The following is a 19801-nucleotide window of genomic DNA, read 5'->3' as shown; positions in this document are numbered from 1 at the left end:
TTTGGCAAACACTTATGATTGCCATGGAATTTCTACGAAATTCCATTTTCAGACATTCGTCCGTCAATCAAGTTTGTCCAATACCCTAACTAGGAACAAATGACAAAATAGCAACAAAAAAAACTGTCGGAAAAATTTGGAAAACAAACTAGGTGAAGAGTGTGTACGAAAAATATACAGAATTTCATGGTGAAATTTAAAAGACGATTCTGACATATTTTTGATGGAATCTATTAACAAGCTCATATGTGAAATGGCGGATGTATTTGTAACGGATTTAATTTTTTTTTTGCATACATACTGGTCCATGTGAAAGAAGAAATAATGTGCTTATGCAATCACTCGCCCACTGTGGACCGAATAAATTGCTGCCGACGTAAGTTCATACATGTGTCAGAGTTTTGGGAACTTTATACGTGGCAAATGTGCATGCTGGTGCCTGAACTGACGACGTAGAATAGACATAGAACAATAGATTGATAACACTGTAAAGTAAGGAAAGGTAGGCGAACGGTTTTATCAACCATCCATAGTTTTGTTGACGACTGAAAAAAGCGGATAGTAAGATGCAAAACAAGATGAAGGAAGTGATCAAGATTTTTTGCATGCAATTTGAAAAAAGAACACCTATAGCCATAAGATCATCAAGCCAGTCAAAACATGTTTTATTCTTCACAATGAATTATTAAGCTTAATAAACATTGGTGGACGCACTTTGGTGACCGTGGCCTTAGAAGGTCACCAAAGTGCGTCCCGCGGGCCGCACGTGATGTCCACCCAGACAAATTTGCACGTATAATGAAGTTTATGTTCATGTTATACATACTTTTATGCGTTAAAGTTACATCGCATAAGATGCAGCAAAAGTGCCTTACGGCGCCGACATAGTGCCGCTTCAAAGTGAGAGTGGGAGTGCGCGTCCAAAGGATTTTCGTGAATTTGCTGTTGTTGATATTCTTTTTTGCGGCTTCGCACACGCGCACTCTCACTCTCACGCGTAACTATAACGGCACCCTTATGCGTACAAAAGTGGAGGCGCTATAGGGGATTCTGGGGTAATACGCACCACTTAAGGAAGATGCGTCCAAATGCATATAAAAAGGCAATCATTTATTGGTTTAATGCATGCATTCATTGTATATACTTTCATTCTAAGAGAAACCAAACAAAATTTCAGCCTTAATACAGTTCAGCTCTTGAAAATAACGGTTTTTTGTAAAGACTAACATTACGGCTTCGTATGTTTATGCGGGGCAGTATGCACTCTTGCTCGGGGTAAAATGCACTACAACAATGGGGCAGGATGCACTCAAACAAAGGGGCAAGACGCACCACAACATTAAGGCAAGATGCACCGTCGAGTTTAGAAATCTTTTTACTTCTTAGACAAAATGCATGTTTTATGAGGTTTTAAGACAAACAATAGCTCAATTTTGTTTGCGATTACTTACAGAGCACTCATAGATATTATTACAGCTTGTTTTCTATAGGTGCCCCAACCAATGGAGTGCATATTGCCCCAATCAATAGCAAAAAATAAAATAGTTTAAAACATATAATTTACGTAGATTACTGTTTAAGTTATTTTTCCTATGCTTAGCATTGCCCTCAATGAACTGAATAAACACAACAGCATTAGATGTTTGGTCGGTTTTCACCATCAAATCATTCGACAAACGATCGGGAAAATTACATCAGAATCGTGCTTTTCAATTTTATTCATTTTTCTCACTAATTACGTAACGCAGATATGTAAAATTTTCCAGATGCTCATTTATTAAGACGTTTTATTAGACTGATAAGGTTTCAAAGCTCTAAAACCGATAATCTCTGAAAAACAAAGGGGGTGCGTTTTGCCTCGACAGTGCGTATTACCCCAGATGCCCCTACGTGCATTGACGGAACAATAATAACGCTATATGACTTGAAGCGATATCTTATGCGATGCACCGTGTGCGCTATTGTGACGTAATTCAGTATCTTATGTTATGAGACTTAATAATATTAAAAAAATCTTGTCAGCTCGATATCGAACTAATGACCTATGGATTGTCGAGCCGCACTTCACACACAACACCAAACGCTACTTATGAAACAAGTTGATTAACTATCATGAGATTCTAACTCACCTCAGTGTTTGTTGGAATGCACTTGGTTCACTTGCGCTGTACGTGGATGGTAGGCTAAAACGACGAAGCGCCATTTCTCGCACAGTTTTCACTGCCCCTCTCTGGATAGCGTATCCCATTGTTGATTATCATGCCAACAAAACGAATAAGGATGACTTTGCAACCATAATTCTGGCTCTTCACTTTCTGGTAGCTGCATCCACAGTCCAACAGAACGCTTCTAGCTTATGCGAGTTTGTATGCACACTTTAACGAGTTTATTTGTACTTTTATGCGATGTCATCCATACACCAATGCGAGGTAAACTGACACAGCAAGAAAAGTACCAAGCGAAGTCGTATAATCATCGCAGTACGCAATTATGCGAATTCGTTTAACACTGCGAGTTTGCTCGCACGCTTTTGCGAATAAGTAAAGTTCATCGCAATAAAACATCGGAATATCATCTACTACGATGTATTATACGAATCAAAATAAAATCTACTTTGGCGACTACTTTTGCCCGCAATCAAAGATACGCGCGAGATTATCATCTGAGGAAACAGACCTGTTTTCAAATTTTCCATCACACAGCTCTTTGATAATTCTTGAAAAAGGGTCGCCACATGGCCGGGTGATGTGATGACTACTGCGACTGCACGTGCTATTCGCACCTCGATTGCTTTTCGACCATCACATAAGGCCTTGGAAAGTAGTCGCCATAATTGTGTTTTTCATGCAACACGCAATACTCATACCTTATAAAAGTTGATTTGTATTCTAATATGACTTTATCTGATACATCATGATAAGTTCAAAAAAATAACATCATATGCGATGAAAATTGTCATTCAGCCGTACATATATGCGATAGTGACTTAAAATAGTACTTTATACGATGTACAGCGTGGTTTCTTATAAGACTCCTGGTTGTCCGGGCAGTTCTCTTTGTTGCGATAGAATTCCTTGAAACGATTCTTATGGAAGCTGTTCTACTCCAGAAATAATCAAGAATAACATGTTGAATGTTTCACCAATCGAACCAGGTGTTGCAATATGAGCAGTCGAAAAAATGGGCCTGAAGATCACTGTTCTAAGGAATAAGTTGTAATTTTCTTTGAGTAGAGCTAATGGATATTTTCAAAATGTATATGTTATTTTTAAATGCGTATTATCAATTGAATCTGGAAGAAAATTACAGGCACATATTTCTATCACATCAAAATTCAGGTAAACATTCTTATAATATAAGATGTAATTTTTTAACAAAAAATGGCTTAGTTGGTTAAAGCGCTGGACTAGCGATAACGGAGTCGTGGGTTCGAATCCCATCAAAACAAGTGGTATTTTTTCACAAATTTATCTCTCAATTTGCCAATTAAACGTTCTTTGCCTAAAATACTTCAAGTTTTTACGTCTATTTCAGACATACTAGCCGACTGGTATAGCCGGAAAAGGGCAATAAAATCATTGTCAAAAAAGGCAAAGTTCTAGAAAAAATCAATAGAATTTAAAAATGGATCCAAAATCTTAGAATTTCAAACATCTCCGAAATTATTTTGATTAATAGTTATTTATGTAACGAGTTGCAAAACGATGATTTTTTCAGCACGAGTCGTACATTTATCCAACGAGGCTTGCCGAGTTGGATAAATACGAAGAGTGCTGAAAAAATCGAGTTTTGCAACGAGTTCCATACAAAATTTTATGCAATGATTTTTTTCATAATGCAACCCATTTGAATTGCATAATGTTCATAATGCAACTCAAATGAGTTGCATTATGAACATTATACAATTATTTTTCATTATGCAACTCATTTCAGTTGCATAATGAACCAGTTTGGAAAAATTGGCCATTATGATACTAAAATGAGTTATATAAAATGTAAATTATGATACTGAATTGCATAAACTCTTTTATAATAAGTATATATTCGGGAAAAGCAAATTCTTGAAGATCGTTGATCTTCACATGATCATTTCTTTCTTTTGGAATAAGCGTATGAAGAAAGAAAAAAATCTTCGTGCGTCCATTGCATGATACAGTACTAAGAAAAAGGAAACAGCAATGATCCTCATAATTCAAAAACAGAATTAATCATGAAATAATATCATGGTCGTTAATTGCGGGCTGCGAAGATAAAAAACGAGTCACAAGATAATGCCCTTCAAACGTCTAGTTTTTGAGTAATGCAGATCATGCTTGTTAACTAGGGCCCATTTAGCCGAGGCGGTAAACGCACGGGTATTCAGCATGACCATGCTGAGGGTGACGGGTTCGATTCCCGGTCGGTCCAGGATCTTTTCGTAAAGGAAATTTTCTTGACTTCCTTGGGCATAGAGTATCTTCGTGCCTGCCACACGATATACGCATGCAAAATGGTCATTGGCAGAGGAAGCTCTCAGTTAATAACTGTGGAAGTGCTCATAGAACACTAAGCTGAGAAGCAGGCTTTGTCCCAATGAGAACGTTACGCCAAGAAGAGAGAGATAGAGATTTGTTAACTTTATTATTTCCAAATTGGAACCGACATAAAATCTACATGTTGTTTATGAAAGTGCTTGAACTTAATGGTAATCAAAAACACAGGACTCTTATAGTTCTGTGTCAAATTTGCTGCTCAATCGGTTCATATACTCCAAAGATACAGGTCACCAAAAATGGCTATGGAAATCAAGAAATGTTTTTTTTTTTTTATTATTATTTTTCAGAAGAAAGATGACTTTTATCTTCGAAGTTTGTCAAACCGAAGTTTGTCCAGGGACACCGCCTACATTTTTTGGTAATTCTTCGAGGATTTATCGATCATATTTCGCAGTATTTCTTAGAAAGAATTCCTCTAGAGATTCCTCTTAGTACTCCTTCAAAATGCATTCTTGTACATGGATTTCTTTGAAAATGTCTCGAAAGATTCCGATAGAGATTATTTCAGGAATTCCTCAAAGAATTTTGCATATCACTTATTGAGTTTTCCAAATCATTTTTCAAAAGATTCGTCTTGAAGCTGGTCCACAAGTTTTCTCAGAAATTTTCTCCCAAATTTCTCCTGGGATTCCTTGAAGGATTCTATGAAAAATTCCTTCAAGGATTGCTACATAAATTTATCCCTCCAGAAAAAAAATATTGTCAGCATTTTTTTTTCCAGAAGATTTTTATTTTATTTTATTTCTCCAGGAATTTTCCCAAACGTTTCGTCAAAATATGCAATTCCAAGAGAAATCTTAAAGATTCAAAGATTTTCTTTCGAAATGTCCGTTAGGTTTTTCTTTAGAAATTAAAAAAAAATCCATAAAAATTTTCAGAAATTATTGTTTTAATTGTTACAGAGGTTTCTTCAGATACCGTCGCGTCGTTGGTATCTTTGATTTTTTGTTAAATAACAAATGCAATTGAAGTCGGAATAACTTTTTATTTGGTATGTATACTCTCCTATGTAGTAACGATAGTTTAGCAAGAAAGTATTACATTATGTGAATTGCTTACTAAACTACTAATGTTTGAAAATTGACCCAATCTCACCCCTTAGAGGGGGTGAGAATGGGTCAAAGTATTCAAAATCGCCTATCTAAGAATATAAGTTAATTTTATTGATCATATTTAATAAACCTTCTTAAAATACAATAGGGGTACTCACTAAACAGATTAGGGGTACTCATTATACAGATTAAACTGCTGCGTAAGCCATGATTTTCTGCTTATTTGAAATGTTTCATGCTTTTGCGAATGAAATAATCAAAGATTGCCTTGGTGATCGCGACGTTTAATCAGTTTAATCAGTTTACGCTGTTTAGCGAATCCCCCCAATGTAATCATGGTGAAAAAAAACTTATGTAATTTTAAAAGATGATTAATCCACCTAAAATGGCTAATACAACCGAAAAAGTGATTGAAATTTAATAAAATATCGTTTGTATGCTGTATCGCCATTTTTGGCCACCATAATCATTCTCATTTAAAGTGTCAACCTCCATGAGAGGAGGGAGGGATGACAAGGAGGGAGAGGCGCTTAGAAAGATTTATTAAGAGCAGATATTTTTAGTATGATGCATAAGAAATGTTCACCGATTTTATAGCCCCGGTATTTCCTGGATTCCTCTACCGTCTGGTAGTTTCACGATATTTCCCTAAAATTTCAAAAACGAGTGGAGAAGAAGAACGCTATTAAGTCTGTTTTGTGAGCTTACGATATTGCAGTACACTAAAGATTAGCTGATGGTTAGAGGAACTGTCCAAATGCATGGGTTTATTGTTATAAATGATTAGGCACTAAACGTATGAACACACTCGCTAATTTTCGAAATCAAAGCGTGCTTTTATGCTTTTATGAAGCGTGCCATGTAAACGGCTTTAGGACATTTCCCCGAATTCCATTACCCCGAATTCAATTACCCCGAATGACATTACCCCGAATGATCCATTACCCCGAATGACCCATTTCCCCGAATGGCCCAATATCCGTATGATTTATCCACAAGCCTACCTCGAGACCCGCCAGGGTAATCAACGGTACACCAAGTGTTTCACCACATTCCCAACAAAAAAATTCCTTTTTCTAGCATATGTTGGTCTCTTTGACCTTACTACCAAAGACATTCTAACTACTATGCGGTCATCACATATGTATCCTTCTTTCAAACATAGGCTCTTCTTTCTAATCATCTATTTAAACAATTTGCTGGCGTAGCAACTGTTATTATTTTTATCACAGATTTTTCCTTCTTTTAATCATATGCTGTTCTTTCAAGTTATACTGTTATATAGAAGAGTGAAATGATCACATTAGATTATTTCTTTCGTCCATATGATTAGAAACCAATTGTAGAGATTTTTTCCTTCTTTTGGTTATTGCCTGTTCTTTTAATCATACTGGTTAGAGATCTATTCACAGGGTCCCAGGAGATCATATGCTTGGGTATACTTACCGCAAAAAATAGGCAGAATAAAGTTTTATCAACCAAGCTAGTTTGTTCCGGGATGAACGTCATGATTTTCCTTCGTATTGGAAAATACGAAATTTATAGTTAAAAAAATATTCGGGGAAATGAGTCATTCGGGGTAATGGAATTCGGGAAAATGTCATAGAGTCCATGTAAACATGGCACCACTCTAACGTCAAATGGGGACTGAATAACAAGTTGAATTTTTAGTTAAAGTTATGTGCACTCGATAACTTGCTTGACCCAATCTCACCCCCATTCTTAATATTTAGACATAAGGTGGAAAATATTGATTTTTTGAATAAAAAAAGCAATGACAGCCCGCTTTTTCCGTTGCATCAACCAGGCAATACCTACAGCTAACCATTTGTAAGAAAATTTATGGTTAGGTACTTGTGTGAAACATTACGAAGGAGATTTTTTAGGGTGATTTACTAGTAGTTTCATCGTATAAGTTTAGCCACAAATTTAACAAAAAACGATTATTGTAAAACATCTTATTCTGCATCATGACGTGTAAAAACATCTCCTCTTTGAAACAGAGCGTTCATGATTAACAAAATTTTTAATCATGATTAATCATTGATGATTAAAATTCTAATTTCGGTGATTATTGATTATGATTAATGATTAATTTGATTTTTAGGATGATTAAAGATTATGATTAATGATTAAAATTGGTTTTATCTGTGATTATTGATTATGATTATTGATTAAAACCGGCTCATTGATTAAAAATCATGATTAATCAATCATAAAAACTGGAAATGATTAAAAGGTTTTGTGCTGTTTACAATATTATTGAAGTTTCAAAAGTAAAAGTTTCTTTGTCTGGGAGATTTTTGAAAAAAGAATCACACTTAGAACAGCATTTGAACCAATTTAAGATGGATCATATATTTTATATGGTGAATCATTTTTGGTAAAGAATGATTAATGATTGATTAATTCTTTTTCCTTATGATTATGATTACTGATTAATGATTAAATTGCGAAATCAGTGTGATTAAGATTAATGATAAATGATTAAATAAAATTTTTTAGTGATTATGATTAATGATTTTTGATTAATCTTAATCATTAATCATTAATCATGATTAAATTTATGATTAATCATTAACGCTCTGCTTTGAAATAATATAAAGTTTTCAATATAAATTAGCGATAGTAGATGAGCTATTTCAATTTTTATGTTTCTCCGTTTTGACCAAATCTCACCCCCAGACCCATTGTCACCCCCATCGACGGTATTACTTTATTTTATAAGGGGTTTCATCGCGAATTTATTTGTTTTTTTCCTCTAGAAAATTCTCGATCCTCTGGGTTTTCCTTCAGACGTTACTTTTGATTTTTATTTTCTAAGTAGGGTATTGGTTCCCTTCTTAAGCATGTGGCTCCCATTTTCATCCTACGAAAAACAAAGGATTAAAGCGTTGTTTGTTTTGTTTCATATTTTTGTATTTTTTTTTTGTTAGAAGTGAGCACGCATGATAACAAAAAGAACGGAATCAATCGGTGCCGTAATCGCTTGGTTTCGAAAAGGATGAAAATTGGAGCGTGAGATTACTTATGGCATACCCTATTTATTCAAAATTTCCTGTAAAACTTTTTTAAGACTATATTTCTTCGCATTTTTCTAGGAATATTTCAAGATTTCAAGACCTGCTGAGAGTTCGCCAGTTCTTCCAGGTATTCAAGTAAATCTTTAGAATTGAATTTCCAGTCCAAGTATTATATCAGTTTGTAAATAAGAAATTTTTGTGTAGATATCCCTTCAGAAATTGTATAAGATTTTTTCGGAGAGTTCTTCAGAAAAACTTTACTCCAGAAATTGCTCAGGAATTGTTTTTCTTTGGAATTACTTGCGGAGTTCCTCCATAAGTTTCTCATGTTTTTTTTTCTGAGAATAAAATGTGGTATCTTAAGATGGTTCTTTAGATGTTCTCCTAGATATTATGTTAGACAGTCATCCAAGAATTGCTCAAGAGAAACCATCACAATTGGTTGTCCACAAGTTCCTCAAACAAGTATTTCAGAATTTCTTCCACGAGATATATCTAGGTTTTTAAAGCGATTTCTTAGAAATTTCATGAGTAATTCCTTGTGATTCCAGTAATTAAGGTAATTCTTCAGTGATGTTTGTGAAGTTTCTGGCAACTGTAAAACTGTTAAAATTCATTAAACATACAAACTGTGTTAAAGTTAAAAACAAATCCCGTTGGAATTTTTGTGGAAATCGCTGAAGAAACTTCTCAAACAATTCTTGGAGAAACCTTGGGAAGAATTTCCGAAACAATCCCTGTGGGATCTTAAAAAAATGTTAGAAGAATTTCTGAAAAACTCTATGGAAGAACTCTTGAAAAAATTCCCGAAGCAATCTCTAAGTTTCTGGACATTTCCTTATACTTTTATTTCTGTTCTCAGGCTAATAATTTACTCAAATTCTGATAAAGTCTTTGGAGAAATGAAAGATTTTCTGAAGGGATTTCTGAAGAAAAACTTGGAGAAAATTATAAAAAAAAACCTGAAAAAAAATTCGAATGAATCCTTCCTCCATCGACGGTAAAAACTTATGAACATTGGGTTGATTAATCTTCTATCATCGCCATCGTTTTGGTCTGGCTATTGGACCATCTTCACGGCTCCATACACAAATCAACAGGTAACACAAAATTAGCAAATGTTCAAACTTACATTCGAATAACATGGCGGAAACACACACGTCTTTGTACACAAAAAATGGCCAAGACTATGGACCCGCGGTTGAAAGACTGCTAAACCTTGGAAAACCCCGCATTTAAATGGGGAGTGCGGAGATTTCGAGCAAAAAGGACTTTGGATGGTGGTAGTTAGCGACTGCAGAACTGACAAATGATCTTGAAGAAAGCTAATGATATCTTTGTACTTTGGAACGTCCGTTGACCCGTGTGACTCCCATTTCTTCAGTTTAGGCGGGTCGAGCGGACTGCAGAGAATGTGAGCCAGGAGGACACACCAAGATTGAGATAAGTTTTGAGAATCAGATTCTTATTTTCAAACCTTTTCTCAGAGTCTACCAAGTGACCGGGTAGTTGGCAGCCGAAAGCTCGATCGATTCAACGACCTTTTTGCTTCTTTAATAGGAGTAATCAAAGTTACAACATAAAATATGCAAGGGTGTCCCAAGGGTCGCCTGGTACCTTTTATGTCAACCCAATTTATCTTTCAATGTTTACCCACATTACAAAAATTCTACTTGTTGTAAATGTTTGTTACGTGTTATCTTAATTTGTAAAAATACTGATAATGTTTCACATACCTAAAGTACACATTTGCTTAGGGCGTCCACTATGCCCCGAAGCCCAAACACACTAACTTTGAGTTTGTGCGTTTCATCTACAGTGTATCAAACAATTGTCCGTACAGCAATTTTTTGGTCAAAATTATTTTTCATTCAAATGTGTATAACTTGTTTATACGTCAATCAAAAACGCTAAAATTTTGACCAATCATAAACCATATATTGCAGCTCCATTGATAAAATTTTGAGCGAGATCGAATAAGTTTTCTGAAAGTTATAGAACTTTTAGTAAAACTTTTAGGATTTTTGAACACATTTTTAAAACATTGTATCTCAATATGTAGTCGATCAAACTTTTTCAATCTTTTTTGTGTTACAGCTTATACCTTAAGCTTTCATATGCAGCTTCGTTTGCGGTTTTATATTCACTACAAAAAATATGAAAAATCTGTATATATTCAGAGTATTATTTGGAAATTTATCATATTTTGATCAATAAAAGTGCCAAGTGTTTTCAACTTTTTTAAATTCTCTTAATGTAATATTTTTATACAGGATCTACTAAACAACATATGAAGAGTAGGTCCTATGCATTTTTCGTTCAGTCAATGCACTTTTATTGGTAGAAAGCGTTTGGCAGATTATATGTTCAAAATATGGTGATTTTTTATATACCGTCAACTGCATAAGCAAATTTTTCATATTTTTTGTAGTGAATATAAAACCTCAAACGAAGCTGAGGTGAAAGCCTTAGGCATAAGCTGTAACAAAATAAAGATTGAAAATGTTTCATCGACTACATATTGAGATATAATGTTTTGAAAATGTGTTCAAAAATCTTATAAGTTTTACTAAAAGTTCTATAATTTTCAGAAAACTTATTCGATCTCGCTCAAAATTTTACCAATAGAGCAGTAATATATGATTCATGATTGGCCAAAATTTCAGCAGTTTTGATTGACGTATAAAAAAGTTATAAACATTTGATGGAAAATTTATTTTGACAAAAAATTTGCTGTACGGACAATTGTTTGATACACTGTAGCTCTAACTGACCTGTTAATTTTCACGTAAATGCTGTTGAGTATTTATCTATATAGTTTATGCCTAGTTTCTAACATTAGGTTTAGCTTAGATAATAATGTCCTCAAGTCGAATCGTTGGACAATTATATTATTATATTAATTTATTTTTTATTTTTGAATTTTAACTACCGTCGTTCGGGGTGACATTGGGCCTAGAGGGTGACATTGGTCCATCAATCCCACGGATTAAAGTTTAGCCAGAGAATCCGACGGTGGATGCAAAGTATCTTAGAATTGTGTATTCTAGTAGTTTAGCACACAATATGCATTCCCGTTGTATTCTAAATGTGCGCAATAGTGGCCCAATGTCACCCCACTTTGGCCCAATGACACCCCGCACGACGGTATAGCTGATTCACAATTGTATAATGAATAAATAACTCACTCGTCGTATTTTGAGTACAATCCACAATAGATATTACCTTGCTACAGTTTGCTTGTCGGAACACCACGTTCTTTGTAGTAGTCAATCATGACCGTCACTCTACCCTTCTACTCGAATCCAACCGCAGCCGTAAGTGGATGTTTATGCTTCTGACAAATAAACATCTGTTGGTCGTGCACTTCTCAATCCACAATCGGTAGAGTCAGTCTTTCGGGGAAATGTTCAGTCCTATCAACGCATCTAGCGAGCGGTGCATATCTTCGTTTATTTGGAAAAGATTCCCACGCGGCTTCTGTCAGTCCATCAGTACGTTGATAGGGTTGGTAGTGGTCTTTCAAATTGACGGGCAAACATCGGAGGCACGTTCCAATAGCTTGTTACATGCTTCCCATCCATTGACACGTGCGCTTCCTGAGGGGAAACCCAATCCCAGACGGCACGGTTGCAAGTGGCTTTGCACTCAATGAAGTTATCATCTGGCTACTGGCAGACAGACAGCCGGCAGATTCATCAAGCATAAGATTGAAGAGCCAAGATTGAAGAGTAGCAATTTCTTGAACTAGAAAAAGTAAAAATTGCGTCATGGTAAAAGTTGACTTCATAAAAGAACATGAACAGTTAACAAGTTATAAATCTTTTTTATGTTTTTTTTCAATTTTCTGAAAATTTTGAGACTAGAAACCAACTTTCAAAAGAAAAATAATTTAAAAGCAATCGAAGGGTAGGTTTTTGGACAATTTTATTCAAATAGTATCTAACATAGATGCGCAAAGAATTTTTATTTAAGAGTGTATTTTTCCCATTTAAATCCAACAAACCGTTGACAATACAAAATCTGTTGAAGTTTTGATCTCAGAGCTATTGTAAGGCCTCCAAAGTACTCCGAAGTTTGCGTCACAAATCCAACATTCTAAACCAAATTTAATACACGATGAAGGATAACAAACATAGTCTACGGTACTCAAAAGCCTCAAAGCACCCCAAGAAAATTCATGGTCAATGAGTTGGGTGATCTAGGTCATCCAAACTACTCTGGATTTCATTTTCTCAAGATCTACAACATTTACCATCGTTTATGTTCATTCTGTTCAAGAAATTTGACCACGTTGATGTCCATTAGACCTCGCCATGCTACGAGTATCTTGATATTGTGGTAGTAGGACATTCCATGAAATTCAAATGGTCTCGAAAACACTTTAAAGTTTGGGTTACAATATCTACATACTGTCTACAGGCTCTACTCTTATTTCTTTTCACTCTTTCGGCATAATTCTTTCACGATTATGCCTGTTGCACCTCATAATATTACGAGTATCTCTATGTGTTGCTATTGGGGTATCAACTGGCATACAAATGGACCCAATGTATTTTGAAGTATATCTGTACATCTTAGGATATTATTATTGTAGCGAATGCTCGGAATCTACCTACGCCACTTCTAGAGCCTCGGAGTGCAACTCTGATAACTTAGCAACATTCACTTAGTGATCTACATAGGTCATCCAAACTATGTATTCTGGAATGAAGGCTTTCAAGCTGTACTCTTGTATCTCTTTACTTTATCGATGTATTTTTTTTTCACGATTACTTCTGTAGTATACAGGGTGTGGCAGGAAAAAAATGCGAACACTTTAAGGCACTATTACACGCTAAATATGGGATATATATGACTTTTTTTTCATGACAGTGTATCAGTCAATGTCTATATTCTAGCACTGAAAAATAAAAATGAACATATTTGATGTTTAACATGTGATAATGTAGGCCTAATAAGCGGATATCAATAAACTACGCGCCCAATGGTCATTAAACAAAATGACTATAACAGTAACAAAATTAGCTCAAATTCGATGAACAACCAGACCACACTGATCCAGAGCCATGTAGTTTCACATAGCAGATGAAATAAGTACATATATTTGATGATTGTAGTGAAAATCAAAAATTTTGTTTTATCAGATGCGAAATTTAGCGACCTGTGCGATTTTCTGCGGTTTGAAAATTCTGGTTGTCTTCACCTTCAGGCGCCGCCATGTAAAGGTTAGTGACCAAAATGGGAAATTTTTTAATTAACTTTTCAGAAAACTAGCCTATTATAGATCATGGAACGTTGAAACATAGATTGGTTAATGTCAAATGGACGAAAATGAGGTTTGAAGTTGAAAAACACTTTCGCATTTTTTCCTGCCGCATACTGTATCATATTATTTTGAGTATCTCGTTGTGTTATTTGTGCATTCACTGACATACAAATGATCTTTATGGTATTTTGAAGTGTCGTAAATGGACCCAGAAGTTCTCCAGGAGTCCCTCAGAAATTCATCGTGATGTTCTCCGAGAATATCTCTTCGAGTTCCTAGGAAATGCCTCCGATGCGAAATTCTTTACGACTTTCCGGCAGTTTCTCAGAAAGTTTCCCTGGCAGTTTCTTCTGCAGTTTTGCTGTAATTCCTCCAGGAGTTTCTCAGGAATAACCTCAGGAACCTTCCGGGAATCCTGAAGAAGTTCCTCGGGAATTCCTCTGAAATTCCATCGGAAGTTTCCCGAGGATTCCTCGGGAGTCCCCCAAGGATTTCTCCAGGATTTCCCTAAAAACTCCTCCAGATAATTTTCCCAACAGTTCCTCCAGAAAAATATCCTGGAATTCCTTCAGGAAGTTTTCCAGGAATTCCTCCAGAGATTCCTACAGCAATTCCTCTAAAAGTTCTTCTAGGGATTCATTCTCGAATTTTCCCATGTACTCATCCAGGAATTCATTTACTTTTTTCCTCCAGGCGTAGAGACGAATGCCCCTTCAGGGTAAAGTCTCTCTAAACAAAAAAAAAATCCTCCAGGAATTCTTCCAGAGCTCCTTCAGGAATTCATCCAGAATTTCCTCCAATAACTAATCCAGAGATTTCTTGAGGAATTTCTCAAGGGATTCTTCGAGAAATTCCTCCAAGGATACCTCCAGAGTTTCCTACAGGAATTCTTTTTGGGATTATTCCAGGAATTACCTCTAGAACTTGTTCCAGGAAAAGCTGCCAATTCATCTGGGAATTCATCAAGGGATTCCTTCAAAAATTCCTTCACGGTGTCCTCCAGAAAATCTTTCAGCGGTTCCTCCAAGAATTCCTCCACAAATTCATCCAAGAATTCCTTCAGCAATTTCAACAGGGGTTCTTCCAGGAATTCCTCACAGGGATTCCTCCTAAAATTCTTTCAGGAATTCCATAAGTCATTTCTCAAGGATTTGCTCCAGGAATTATTCCAGGGATTCTTTCAGGGATTCCTCAAGGAATTCCTCCAGGAATTTCTCCAGGAATTTCTCCAGAAAATGCTCCAAAATTTCCCCCAGGAATTGCTCCAGAAATTCCTTCAAGAATTATTCCAGGAAATTCTTCAGAAATTACTCCATGAATTCTTACAGGAAATATTCCAGAAATTCCTCCATCAAATAATCTAGAAATTCCATCAGAAATTAATCCAGGAATTCCTCCAAGAAATCCTCCAGGAATAACTCTATGAATTCCTCCTGGAATTGCAACAGGAAATGTTCCGGAAAATACTCCAGGAATTCCTACCAGACAAATTCCAGGAATTAATCCAGGAATTCCTCCAGGAATAACTGCAGGAATTTCTACAGCTATTGATACAGGAATTACTACAGGGGATGGCCAAAATGTTTGGGATGGCCAACATTTTTTTCTCTCACAAAAATGTTCAACATGCTGTAACTTTTCATAGAGTGCATCAAAAATTCTCAAAACACTATTTCTTAGACAACATATTTTTTGAACTGTCATATCTCGGAAACCAGTGAACCGAATTCAATGAACTTTTGAAAGTTTATCAATAATACATTGATGCTACTCATGTCATTGAAACATAGGTACTTTTTGAACGTTGGAAAAAGTTATCATGGATTGAAACTTTTTGAATTTTTCTTGAAAAATGTTAATTTTTTAAATCATTGTCATTAAATGTTAGTGTTGATATCCAAAGATTTTCTGCTTCTGTTCTCAATATATCTCTGATAAGATATATTAGAGCCTGTTTGGATTGAAATAATAACACATTTAATAATTTTTGAATGATATTGTAAATTTGACTTGTTTTCCTTTATATGAGTAAAAATGTCAAACCGGTATTACTTTATTCATCGTGAGAAAATTTTACATTTTATAGCATCGTATCAAGTATCAATATATTGTTGATAAACGTTAAAAATTCCACTCAATTCAGTTCACTGGTTTCCGAGATATGACAGTTCAAAAATTATTTCTCTAAAAAATAGTGTTTCACCAGAAGGATTATAACTTCGCGAAAAATTAACCAATCGAGCTCAAATTTGTACCAATGATGCACATATAATAGGTGAACAAACAGTCAAAATTTGAGAATTTTTGATGCACTCTATGAAAAATTACAGCATGTTGAACATTTTTGTGTGAGAGAGAAAAAAGTTGCCTATCCCAAGCATTTTGGCCATCCCCTGTATATGAATTTCTCCAGTAATTCCACCAGAAATTTCTCCAGGAAATACTCCAGGAAATGCTCCAGAAATTCCTCCAGAAATTGCTCCAAATCTTCCAGGAATTCCTCCAGGAAATATTCCAGGCAAAACTCCATGAATTCTTACAGGAAATACTCAAAGAATACCCCCAGGAATTTCTTTAAAAAAATTTTCACAAATTATTACATGAATTCTTTTAGAAAGTACTCCTGGAAATCCTCCAAGATTTTCTCAAAAAAATAAATTCAAGAAACTCTTCTAGAAATTCCTTGAAGTATTTGTTTAGGAATTCTTGGCGGAATTCCTGAAAAAATCTTAGAGGAATTCCTGGAGAAATTCTTTGGAAGATTGTTGGTGAAATTCTTAAGAGAAGTCTTGTAGGTATTCCTGAAGGAATTCATGGAAGGTTATTCTGGAAACGATTGTTTGAGGAGTTCTTGGCGGATGTATTGGAGAAATTCCAGTGGGGATTCCTGTGGGCATTTCTGGAGGAATTTCTGAAGGATTTTTGTGAAAAATTCTTGAAGGTGTTCATTGAAAAATGCTTGGAGAAATTCCTAGAGGAATTTATAGAGAAATCCCTTACAAAATTTCTGGAGGGATTCTTGAAGGAATTTTTCACAGAAGTATTGGAGTAGGTCTTGGAGAAATTCTCATTGGAGATCGTGTCAGAGTTCTTGAAAGATTTTTAAAAAAAATCTTGGACGAATTTTTTGGGAAATTCTTAGCAGAAATTTTGGAGGAATATCGGGAGACATTATTGGAAAAAATCCTAGAGGAATTTCTGGAGATTTTTTTTTTTTGAGAATTCTTGGAGTAATTCCTTGAGAAATTCTTGAAGGAATTCTTGGAAGAAGTCTCGGAGCAGTTCCTGGAGACATCCATGAAGGAATTCTCGGAGAAATTCCTTGCAGTTGTAAATGGAGTAATTTCTTGAAGATTTTTTTGAGGTTTCCTGAAGAATCTTGAAGGTATTCATGGAGGAAATCCTGGAGATTTTTTTGATTATTTCTTGAAAAAGTTTCTTAAAAAATCCCAGGAGGTATTCCTGGATAAATTCCTGAAGGAATTCTCGACAGAAGTTTTAGAGGGATCCCTGTGGAGATTCTTGGGAAAGGTCCTGTAGGAATTTTCGGAGGAATTCATGTAAGGATTCTTGGAAGAATTCTAGGCAGATGTCTAAAATGAATTGCTGGACAATTTTTAGAGGAATTCCTTGAGGAGTTTTTGATGGAATTCCTCTAGGAATTCTTCGGGAAGATATTAAGAGATGATAAGGGGAATTCCTGGATGAATTCCTGGAGGACTTCCTGAAGAAATTTGCGAAGTAATTTCTGGGGGAATTCCTCGAGGATTTTCTGATGAAATTCAAAAAAAAAATATTAAGGAATTCCTGGAGTATTTTCGGGAGGATTTTTTTTGCGTAATTCCTTAAGAAGCCTCGGAAGAATTCTCAGAATAAACCCAGGAGTATTTCCTTGAGGAATTGTTATAGGTTTCGTGAAGGATCATGGAGGTATTAATGAAGAAATTCTTAAAAAAAAAATTTCAAAATTCTCTCGTATTTTTTTTGTAAGAATTCTTCGAGGAATTGCTGAAGAAGTTCCTGGAGGATTTCCTGAAGTAATTTATGTAGAAATTTCTTGAAAAAAATCTTCACGAACAACTGGAGGAATTTCTTGAAAAATGCCTGAATGCAATCTCGGATCAATCCATGGAGAAATTTGTGGAAGAATTTCTGGAGGGTTTACTGCAGGTTTCTGGTGAAATTCTTTGAGAAATTTCTGGAAAAATTCTAAGAGGAATTCTTGGAGGAACGCCTGGATAAATGCTTGGAGAGTTTCTTGGCAAAAGCCTTGGAGAAATTCCTGGAAAAATCCTTGGAGGAATACTTTAAGGGATTCTTTGAGGAACTCTTAACAGAATTTTTTGAGGAATATCTGAAGAAATTCTTGCAGATATTCCAGGTAGATCTCTTGAAGGGACTCTTGAAGGAATTTCTGGTAGAATTCTTGGAGAAACTACTGGAAGAATTTCCGACGAACATCTTGAAAACTTTCTGGAGAAATTCTTGAAGGAATTATTTTCAGAAATTCTTTGAGGAATACATGGATGGATTCTTAGAGGAATTCTTGACGAAAGTCTTGAAGGAATTTCTGAAGGATTTTTTGGAGGAACTACGCCGAATAGGTAAAGAGATCCAAGAGTAAAGCTTGTAGAGCTTGAACGCCTGAATTCCAGAATAGTTTGGATGACCTAGATCACTAAGTTAATGTTACTAAGTTATCAAATTTGCACTATGACTTCATTATTTTTATCTGTTTACATGAAAATGTTTACCAACCAACCATTTCCCCCCTTCCATCTTACAGGTCGGCAACGCGCTGGTCTGCATCGCGGTCTACACCAACCACTCGATGCGCACCGTGACCAACATCTTCATCGTCAACCTGGCAGTGGCGGACTTTTTCGTGATCCTGTTCTGTCTGCCGCCGACCGTCGTCTGGGACGTGACCGAAACATGGTTCATGGGCAAAGCCATGTGCAAGGTCGTCATCTACTTTCAGGTAAGTGGCTGGAAAATCTATGCTTGTTAGAGCAGGTGATTGAATTTCTGGGAATTTCTGTGTGAAATGGCATTCTGTTCTGTACTTAATGGCTTCTGGCCTTGAATCGTCGAATGAATTCATTAGAATCGACAACGGTCCATTAATCAACCAACAAATGCCCGACCAGGTGCCAGCAAATTGCAATCACCCAATGATTCCGTCTAGCACATCATTCCCATTCACCGAAACAGACCAAAAGCTAATTGCATCACACCTTGCTGTTTGCGCAGTGGTAACGTGTACACGGTGTTTATGGTGGCAAACCAACGTCAACGGGGCTACACCAGCCGTCATTAGATAAAATTTATATTTTGCGATAGTTTATCGAGCATTAGGAACCATGTAGAGTGCGATTCAGTAGCACCACTGAGCAAAAACTAGTTTGGGAAATTGTTTGTTTTCGGTGCATCAAGACCACCTCTACATGCTACGATTACCCATAACTGCTGAACTCGTTTAAGTGCACTTCATCAACACGCTACCGGTCATCGATACTCCGGTAATTCGATTATGGGTTTTCTGCTATGGTGGTCAATATTTGTTTATTATGGATGCGGATTGACCGCGAGTTCACGAGAATAACAACATTTCGATACTGATGGATCAAACGCTGGCTGTATAGGAATCCATCATATGTGCATGCAAATATTTATGGCGACAATGTTGTTGATACGGAATGGATTCGTTCGTGTTGACCACAGGAAATGCTGCCCATTAGCGTGATGAAAGAAATTCAAAATCTGGTATGTATACACACTTGTGCTGTTCGGAAGTTGCAGTTTCGCATAAATTTTCCGTTTGCACAGAATTTGATTTATGCGGTGTAAACTGTTTTACTCATTGAGTCATTACTATACTTGCCTACTTGCCTAACTGCAAACAAGCTTTTGTTCTCATTG

General features: G+C 35.9%; 1 protein-coding gene across 2 annotated transcripts in view; it reads left to right on the top strand.

Annotated features, from left to right (window-relative positions):
• Positions 1-19801, top strand: part of LOC109412774 (tachykinin-like peptides receptor 99D) — a 670157-nt gene that overhangs the window by 352825 nt on the left and 297531 nt on the right. For both annotated transcript variants that reach the window (XM_029865175.2, XM_029865174.2), the window contains exon 5: positions 18666-18860. In XM_029865175.2, coding sequence (XP_029721035.2) covers positions 18666-18860 — 195 coding nt within the window. The remainder of the gene's footprint in view (positions 1-18665; positions 18861-19801) is intronic.

Source organism: Aedes albopictus, chromosome 3 (genome assembly GCF_035046485.1).
Source record: "Aedes albopictus strain Foshan chromosome 3, AalbF5, whole genome shotgun sequence".
In the NCBI taxonomy this organism is placed as follows: domain Eukaryota; kingdom Metazoa; phylum Arthropoda; class Insecta; order Diptera; family Culicidae; genus Aedes; species Aedes albopictus.
Note: the sequence above shows the minus strand (reverse complement) of the source record. Positions and strands in the feature narration are given on the sequence as shown.